The following is a 9,627-nucleotide window of genomic DNA, read 5'->3' as shown; positions in this document are numbered from 1 at the left end:
GCCTTGGAGGGACTCCTGATGGGGACCAGGGGCTGTGCTGGAGCCAGCACAGATCCTACAGGACTCGCTCACTGCCTTGAGTCTCCTTGATACTATGGATAAAACGGGCTGCAGCTTGACTGTATGTCAATTAGTAGATGTGAACAGAGGAAACAGGGAGTGGGGGCCTGGAGACCTATGATCACCGAGAGGAAACGATAATACTAATAACAGTGCGTATTGGGAGATTGCATACACCGTCTCAGGAAACACATCTCCATGAAGCGAGCGCGGCTGTCATTCCCCTAGAGCAGCTGGGGCTGAGACTGGCTGGGCGACTATAAGATCTGAGGGTAAGGAGGTGGACCAGGGTTTGTCCTTTCCTTTCTCACTCCCAACACATGCTATTACCACTGCTTCTGAACTAATAGTTACAGGTGGGGTATCCCAAACCTTATCTTGAGATCCAAAATATTCCAAAATCTGAAACTTTTTGAATACTGACAGGAAGCTACAAGGGGAAGGAAAATCCCACACCTGGCCTCATGTCTGCTGTCCAGATGCAGGCAGGCACACTAGAAACACTGTATAAAATTACCTTCAGCAGGGCATGGTGGCACATGCTTGTTATCCTAGCATTTGGGCTGCTGAGACAGGAGGATCCAGGTTTGCAGCCAACCTCAGGTACTTAATGAGGCCCTTCACAACTTAGGGAGACCCTGTTTCAAAAATAAAAAATAAAAAAATAGGGCTGGGAGTGTAACTCGAAGGTAGAATGCCCCTGGGTTCACCCTCAGTACTGAAAAAAAAAAAATTACCTTCAGGCTATGTGTATAAGGTATAGTATAAGAAGCAGAAATAAGCTTTGTGTTTAGATTGGGTCCCATCCCACAGACATCTCATTATGTCTAATCAGAGGCTATCCAATCTCCAAACACTTCTGGTCCCAAGCATTTCATAGGGGATGCTCAGCCTGGGTAGTGAGAGCCTCTGGGAAGGGGAGGAGTCCACGCGTCCTGAGTGGTCCCCCATGTAGTACCTTATGAGGACCTTGTCTGCCTGTGCTTCTGGAGACATCCTTTACCTAACGCTCACACTCACCCTGCACTCCCATCTGCTTTGGAAGACACTCCAAACAAGCCAAATGCTGTTGGAAATGAACCTGGATACACTCCTGGGCCAGATCTGTTTTCAAGGTCTGCTTTTGGTTTTGGTTTTGCTTCTCCAAGTACTGGGATTGCAGGCATGTACCACCTGATCCTTTACATTTGTATAGCCAATGTGATAACATTGGCAGGACTAGGAGAAGGAAATCCTTGTGGCCCCAGAGGTAAACTGAGGAAGAGTCCTTAGAGTATTAAACTTCACCAGGCTACAGAGTTGCAATCTCAAGCCAAACTCTCAGGCAGGTCTTTTCAGCTGTGTTGACTTATCTCCCCCAGAATCTAGACCCCAACATCTATCAACATATGAAGTGGAACTTTTAAAACAGTAACACTGAGCCAGGCATGGTGGTGCACGCTTATAATCCTAATACTTGGGAAGCTAAGACAGAAGGATCTCAGGTTCAAGGACAGTCTCAGCAAGTAGTGAGACTCTCATTAACCTAGTGAGACCCTGTTTCCAAATATTAAAAAAAAGGGCTGGGGAGCCAGGCGTGGTGGCGCACGCTTGTAATCCCAGCATTCAGGAGGCTGAGACAGGAGGATCGAGGTTTGTGGACAGCCTCAGCTACTACTTAGTGAGGCCCTCTGCAACTGAGACCCTGTTTCAAAATAAAGAATAAAATATAGGGCAGGGGATGTAGCTTGGAGATCAAATGCCCCTGGGTTCCATCCCCAGACCTGCAAAAAGAAAAAGAAAAGGAAAAAGAAAAGAGGGCTGGGGATGTAACTCAGAGGTAGAATGCCTCTGGGTTCAATCCCCAGTAGCACATGCACGTGTACACACACACACACACACACACACACACACACACACACACACACTGCAGGTTCCTACTGAGCCAGAGTCTGGGGGCAGGGCTCTGGAATGGTACCCCAGGTGATCATGCTGAAGTTCACAAGGTGCTGCAAAGGATGTACAGAAACACTTCCTTAACTCAGTGCTACCTCTGTCCCAATCTGTTCTCCCTAGGCAAGTCAAAAGACTCAAAGGCTGAAAAGAAACCAGAGCTAATTCCCAAAGGGAAAAACCCAGCAGCCAAAAGGAAAAGGACACGGAAGGAGGTGGGGGCAGCACTGAGCGAGCCTGAGGTCCCTACCTCCAGGGAGCCGGAGGACACCTCCCACAGAGGCCCCTTCCCTTCACACTCTACTGCTGAGGATCGCTGGCTTTCTCCCAGATGTGAAGCTCCGGAGAGCCAGGTCTCTCTAGATGGGAGATCGTCACCCGCCCCGACGGCAGCTCTCAATGACAACGTGGACTCTGAAGAAGAGAGAAGCCGTGAAGACCTTTCCAAGGTAGGCTCTGAGATTCTCATCTAGGACAGAGGGAGGGCCTCCTTGCTTTTAAGAAAAGCTTCTAATTTAAAGCCAAGTTGGAAAGCCATAGTCTGGCCAGAGGCAATGTTACCTAGAAATTTTCATTTAATTGGCCTGGGTGGAGCTCTGGCCTCTGGGTCTTTGTAAAAGCTCCTTGGGCAATTTTGCAGCAGGGCTAGGGTTGAGAACATGGAACCTATGCTGTACTGGATGTTTTGTTGACACCTTCATGTTCTCAGTGAATTCTGGTAACAGCCCCATGAAGCCAGTATCAGGAAAATTAAGTTGTGATTTCCAAACCCCAAAGCAAGCCAGGGAGGGCTTTGAATCCAGGTCAGTGGGGCCCCAGAGCCCACGCTGCTGGTGGCACGGAGCCACCTCTGATTAGACAACGCTGTCTGGGCTGAGGCCCATCTATGGCTGGCACTGAGGACACTGTGGTCTCTTAGGCCCTCGCTAAGAGAGAGCAGGCAAAGGCGTCCCAGGCCAGGCTGCGAGCAGAGAGGGCAGAGATGAGGTGGATGCAGGTGGAGAAGAAGAGGAAGGAGCAGGAGGAGGAGAGACGGATGCAGCAAGAGCAGCTGGAGAGAGAAGAGAAGATGAAAGAAGAGCTGGAGCTGGAGCAGCAGCGGCGCACTGAGGAGATCCGGTGGGTCGGGAGCTGAGAGACTGTGGCCGTGTTCAGAGGCCGGTGCTGGAATCCTGGCCTGAGTAAAACTGCGTGTCTCATTTTGCTCTCAGTTATCCTAGCAAGAACCTGGACCAGAGATAAGTGTGGTGGCTTGAGCAAGCAGGTTACTCGGGAGAGCTGTCCATGTGTTCTCTCGGCGTCAGCCAAACATTCACTGAGCTCTACCTCATCATTTGCATGAGGCCTTGACTGTAACCTCCACACAGCCTGGTGAGGCAAGAGTTTCAAAACCCACCCCCCCCCTTTTTTTTTGCGGGTCTGGAACCCAGGGGCATTTTATCTCCAAGCTACACCCCCTGCCCTATTTTTTATATTTTATTTTGAAACAAGGTCTCACTGAGTTGCGAAGGGCCCACTAAGTAGCTGAGGCTGCCCACTAACCGTGAATCTCCTGTCTCAGCCTCCTGAATGCTGAGATTACAAGCATGTGCCACCACGCCCGGGGTGTGTGTGTGTGTGTGTGTGTGTGTGTGTGTGTGTGTGTGTGTGTGTGTGTGTGTCTGTGGTACTAGAGATTAAATCCAGGGGCATTCTATGCTCTGAGCTATACCTCCAGTTCTATAGGTTTTTTTTTCTTTTTTCTTTTTTGCAGTACTGAGGATGGAACCCAGGGGCATTTTACCTCCGAGCTGCATCCCCAGCCCTATTTTTTATTTTTTATTTTGAAACTGGGCCTCACTAAGTAGCTGAGGCTGTATGTGAGCCACGATCCTCCAGTCTCAGCCTCCTGAATGTTAGGATTACAAGTGTGCACCACCACACCTGGCTCTATGTTTTGTTTTTAATTTAGAAACAGGGTCTCAGTAAATTGCTGACAGCCTCACTAAGTTTTTGAGGCTGGCAAAGAACCTGCAATCCTGTATTCAGCCTTCCAAATACCTGGGGTTTGAAGTGTGTGCCGCCATGCCCAGCTCAAAATGCATGTCTTAAGAATAGAAAATAGGCCAAGCATGGTGGCACACTCTTCACACTTGGGAGGTTGAAACAGAAGGAGCACTGCATTGCTGAGGAGAGCCTCAGCAATGTAGTGAGACTCAGTCACCTAGCAAGACCCTGTTCCAAAACAAAAAATAAAAAAGGGCTAGGGGTGTAGCTTGGAGGGAGAATGTCCTGGGTGGTTCAATCCCCAGTAACACATACACAGATATACACACATGTGTATATGTGTGCAGAAAATAAAGCTCTGAGAACTTAAAGCCCCTAACCAGAACACTGAGCTGTGTACTGTTAGGCTCCTCCTTTCAGGCTCCATGGGTTTCTGTCTCTGCTCTTCAATCCTGGCTCTCCTTGGAGGGCTGAGTCTCCTCCTAGGAAGGGGAGGCTCTCTGGAACCTGCAGGCTGCAAAGTCTCCTGGGGGCACGGCTGTTGGGAGGCCAGTGTTCTCTGCCACTTACTGACCACCCTGCATTTTCTCAGCTTGAGGAAACAGAGGCTGGAGGAAGAACGGCGGCAGCAGGAGGCAGCAGAAAGGAAGCAGCAGCTCCAGCTGCAAGCCGCGCAGGAGAGAGCCAGGCAGCAGCAAGAGGAGTTCCGGAGGAAGCTGCAAGAGCTCCAGAGGAAAAAGCAGCGGGAAGAAGCCGAGAGGGCTGGTGAGGAGCATTCCTGGCTCTTCGCACTGCCTGTTTATTTGGGGCAGAAATGTTTTTCTTTTACTGTGTTCACTTCTTCCCATCCTAGGTCTTTATGCATAAAGTGCTCTAAATGGACAAGCCAAAAATTGTTAAAAGTGATTACTGTGATTACAGTGAGCTGCTACAGGTCAAAATATGAAAGACTCGTGTATGGAAATGACTCCAGGGTCCTGCTCCAACTCAGTCATGTAAACAGGGACCATGCCCTTCCTTTGCCCTTTCAGCACCGCTCAGTAGTTAGCTAAATGGAAGATAGAGCCCTAGTCCTAAGCTTCCTCCCTAGCAGATGAAGAGTCACAAAGACCTGGATAGCTTCAGGGCATGCTTCCAGGTGCTGATATGTGGAATCTCTCCAGCCTCACTGTAGAAGAAGCAGTAGAGACTTCAGCAGATAATGCTCTGGCCACCTTCTAGCTCTGGCTCTTTCTTTCTTTTTTGACATTTTTTAAAAAAATAAATGGTATACATTTAAACTGTGCTTGGTGCCCTCTCCCCCTCACCCCCCATTTTACCTTCCTCCCTCCCAACAATGAGTGTCCAGGTTAACCATGCTATATTCATACTTTCACACATATTCAGATGTAGCTCCTCCATTAATCAACCTCAGCCTTCTTCCTCTCCTATCCTTCCATTCTAGCTTTGCTGCAATTTCCCCTCCATTGTCTGGAGTCCCTCTGGTATCCCCAATGCTCCCTAGTTTGGGCATCTTAGAGAAAACATATGTCCCTTCTCTTTCTGTGCTTGGCTGATCTCATTTAACATAATGTTCTTCAGGACTTTCCATCTTCTTGCGAATGCTATGATTTTGTTCTTCTTTACAGCTGAATAGAATTCCATTGTGTGTATTTCCCATAGTTTTGCAATTCATTCATCTGTTGATGGAGACCTGGGTTGGTTCCATATTTTGGATATTACAAATTGTGCTGCTATGAACATAGGTATGCTTATGTTACTGTAGTTCTCTGATTTCAACCCCTTTGGAAAAATACCCAGGAGTGGAAGAGCTGGATCATATGGTGGATTCATTCTCAGTTTTCTAAGGAATCTCCACACAGACCTCCATAGTGGCTGAACTAGCTTGCACTCCCACCAACAGTGTAAAAGAGTTCCTCTTTCCCCACATCCTCGCCAGCATTTGTTGTTTGATTTATGTTTGCCACTCTGACTGGGCTTAAATGGAATCTCAGTGTAGTTTTGATTTGCACCTCCCTGATGGCTAATGATGTTGAACATCTTTTCATGTATCTATTGGCCATCTGTATCTCTTCTTTTGTGAAGTGTCTATTCAGTTCAGTTGCCCATTTTTTCCCCCCCATGGAGGCTTTTATTGTACACGTTTCACATCCCTAGAAAAAGAAGCCCAGGATTTTCCCTCCTGTGTGTTTCCGTCTTGCTTCCTCGTGGTCCATGATGCCAGCTGAGGTTGTCAGCACAATGAAACCAAACTGACGAGACGGGAGCAGATTATTCTGCCATTTTTCTAGGTCTTTGAGCTGCACATCAAATCTGGGGCTGATCACGCCACACTTGTTTGACCTGCCTGTGAGGTTCACCACAATTTTCCCAGCTCTGTGGTCATCGATGATTTCAAACTCGCCAATGTAACCATGCTTCATCATCACGGTTAGAAACCTGACGATGACTTTGGAGCACGGCCTAATGAGGACCTGGCGTTTGCCTCTCTTCTCGGCGTTGTTGATGCTCTTGAGAGCATCTGCCAGGACGTTCATGCGCACCATTGTGGCGGCACGGAAAGATGGCGGAAAGAGGACGGGAGGGGCGAGCTCACGGAGTTATCAGTTGCCCATTTCTTGATTGGGTTGTTTGTTTTGTTAGTGTAGAATCTTTTGAGCTCTTTGTATATTCTGGTGGCTGGTAAAGATCTTCTCCCATTGTGTAGGCTTTCTCTTTAGGTACTTGATGGTTTCTTTGATGACAAGAAACTTTTTAGTTTGATGCCATCCCACTTGTTAATTCTTGCTTTAATTTCCTGAGCTTTGGAGGTCTTGTTGAAAAAGTTACTGCCTGTGCCTATATGTTGGAATGTTGAGCCTATGCCCTCCTCTAATAGTCTCTGATCCATCTCAAGTTGATTCCTGTGCATGGTGAGAGGTAAGGATTTAGTTCCATCTTTTTACAAATGGATAGCCAGTTCTCCCAGCACCATTTATTGAAAAGGCTGTCTTTTCTCCAGCATATGAATTTGGCCCTTTTGTCAAAGATTAATTGACTATAGGTATGTGGGTCTGTTTCTGTATCTTCTATTCTGTTCCACTGGTCAGTATACCTGTTATTGTGCCAGTACCATGCTGCTTTTACTTCTATTGCTCTATAGTATAATTTTAAGTCCAGGATTGTGATGCCTCCTGCATGGTTCTTATTGCTGAGAATTGCTTTGGCTATTCTGCGTCTTTTCTTTCTCCATATAAAATTCATGATTGATTTTTCTAGGTCTATGAAGAATGCTGTTGGTATTTTAATGGGAATTGCACTGAATATATAGATAACTTTTGGCAGAATGGCCATTTTGATATTTATTCTGCCTATCCATGAGCATGGGAGATCTTTCCATCTTCCAAGGTCTTCTTCAATTTCTTTAATGTTTTAGTTTTCTTTATAGAGGTCTTTTACATCTTTGATTAGGTTTATTCCTAGGTATTTTATTGGTTTGAGGTTATAGTGAATGACATTGTTTTATTTCTTTTATTGTGGATTCATTGTTGGCATAAAGAAAAGCCACTGATTTCTGTAGGTTGATTTTGTATCCTGCAACTTTGCTGAATCGGTTAATCAGCATCAGAGTCTTTTGGTTGAGTTCTTTGGATCTTCTAGATAAAGGATCATGTCATCTGCAAATAAGGATAGTTTTTTGTTTTGTTTTGGTGGTACTGGGGTTTCTGGAAACCCTTCTTCCTCTTGGCTACACTCCCAGATACCTATTTTTTATATTTTTATTTGGAAACAGGGTCTCTTAAGCCAGAGAGGCTGGCTTCAAACCTACACGATCCTCCTGTCTCTGCCTCCCAAGCACGGGGATTACAAGCGTGCCTCTCTTCCTATTTGAATTCCTTTGATTTCCTTCTCTTGTCTTAGCTCTGACTCTTTCAACAGGTCAGTCCAGCTAAGCAAGCACCAAATGTCTCTAGACTCTGAACTGATACCCCTCCCCGACCCAGCTGCCTCACCCCTCACAAATTCCCCAGGTTCTGGGAAATTCTCCCCAAGGACTTTTAATAAGTTCACAGTGCACTGTATGTAGAAGGTGCTTGACAAATGACTTAAGTTAGTAAATTAACCCCCATGGCAATCCCTATAGAATGTGGCAACCTGGTAAACTGCAAAATTCTTCACAGAAAGTCCCTAGGGACCACACTGATTCTGGGGGGAGTAATGGGGTTGAACCCAGAAACATTCTACCTCTGAGCTATAACCCTGGCCCTTTTTATATGTTTTATTTTGAAACAGGGTCTTGCTAAATTGCTGAGGCTGGACTTGAACCCAAATCCTCCTGTCTCAGCCTCCTAAGTACTGGGATTAAAAATGTGTACCACCACACCTGGCTAATCACACAGATTTGGGAGCTGGATCAGAATATGGTTTTCCCAACCATGCTCCTACTGAGCCCACTCCCTCTGCTGTTCTGCAGAGACAGAGAGGCAAAGGCAGAAGGAACTGGAAATGCAGTTCGCTGAAGAACAAAAACGCTTGATGGAAATGGCTGAGGAGGAACGGCTGGAGTACCTGCGGCAGAAACAGGAAGCAGAAGAAAAAGCTCAGCTAGAGGCCGAGGAGAGGAGGCAGCGGGAGGAGGAAGCAGCAAAGCTGGCCCTAGAGGAAGCCAGGGAACAAGCCCAGGAGCAAGCCAGGTAGTGGGATCTGGGTAATGGCCGCCACAGGGGACTGACAGAGCTGGTGCTCTTGGAACTACCTTTGAACAAGCCAAGTTTTCCAACCCCCAAAGCATGGTTTGGAAGATGATAACAGAGTGATTCTTTTGCTGCGAACACCACAGGATCCTTTCATGGTTTCTAGAACATGTATTGAAACTAGAAGGGAGTTTAGAGACCATTTATCTCAAACTACTGGTTTACAGATGAAAAAAACAAGTTCAAGGCTGAGCATATCTCAGTGGTAGAGTGCTTGCCTAGCATGTATTAGGCCCTGGGTTGGGTCCCTAGAAGAGAGGAAAATTGGGATGGCAGAGATGGAGAGATTGAACCCATGGCCTTCCTCATTAAGAATTTATTGACCCAGCATTTGGGAGGCTGAGACCGGAGGATCGCGGTTCACGGACAGCCTCAGCTACTTAGTGAGGCCCTTCGCAACTTAGTGAGACCCTGTTTCAAAATAAAGAATAAAAAATAGGGCAGAGGGTGTGGCTCAGAGGTCAAATGCCTCTTGGTTCCATCCCCATCCCCGCAAAAAAAAAAAAAAAAAAAAAAAAAAATTTATTAAGTGCCTATTACGCAGTTTCTACATTCTGGGAATTCAGGACTAAGCTAGACAGACAAAATCGCTCCCCCCCCCTTTTTTTTTCCAGTACTGGGGTGGAACCCAGGGCATTCTACCTCCGAGCCACACCCCCAGCCCTATTTTTTTTTTTTTATTATTCTTTATTTTGAAACAGGGTCTCACTGAGTTGCAAAGGGCCTAAGTAGCTAAAGCTGTCTACAAACCATGATCCTCCTGTCTCAGCCTCCTGAATGCTGGGATTACAAGCATGTGGCACCACGCCCGGCTCTCCCACAGTATTTATGTTCAAGGAGTGGAGGTGGTGAGACAGAATAAAAATGAAGTTTTTTTGTTGTTTTTATTTTAGCTAGCAACAAATGTTATGCAGAA

At 46.6% G+C, this 9,627-nt stretch overlaps 1 protein-coding gene across 1 annotated transcript; it reads right to left on the bottom strand.

Annotated features, from left to right (window-relative positions):
• Positions 1-6,131: 6,131 nt before the first annotated feature.
• LOC308279766 (small ribosomal subunit protein uS8-like) lies at positions 6,132-6,548 on the bottom strand (the record flags this gene model as incomplete). The annotated part of the gene is made up of 1 exon (XM_080719937.1): positions 6,132-6,548. The coding sequence occupies exon 1, from the start codon at positions 6,522-6,524 to the stop codon at positions 6,132-6,134; it is 393 nt and encodes a 130-aa protein (XP_080576063.1). The 5' UTR covers positions 6,525-6,548.
• Between the last annotated feature and the right edge of the window lie 3,079 nt (positions 6,549-9,627).

The sequence above is a fragment of the Muscardinus avellanarius genome, assembly GCF_963383645.1.
Source record: "Muscardinus avellanarius genome assembly, chromosome: 2".
Lineage (NCBI taxonomy): Eukaryota > Metazoa > Chordata > Mammalia > Rodentia > Gliridae > Muscardinus > Muscardinus avellanarius.
Note: the sequence above shows the minus strand (reverse complement) of the source record. Positions and strands in the feature narration are given on the sequence as shown.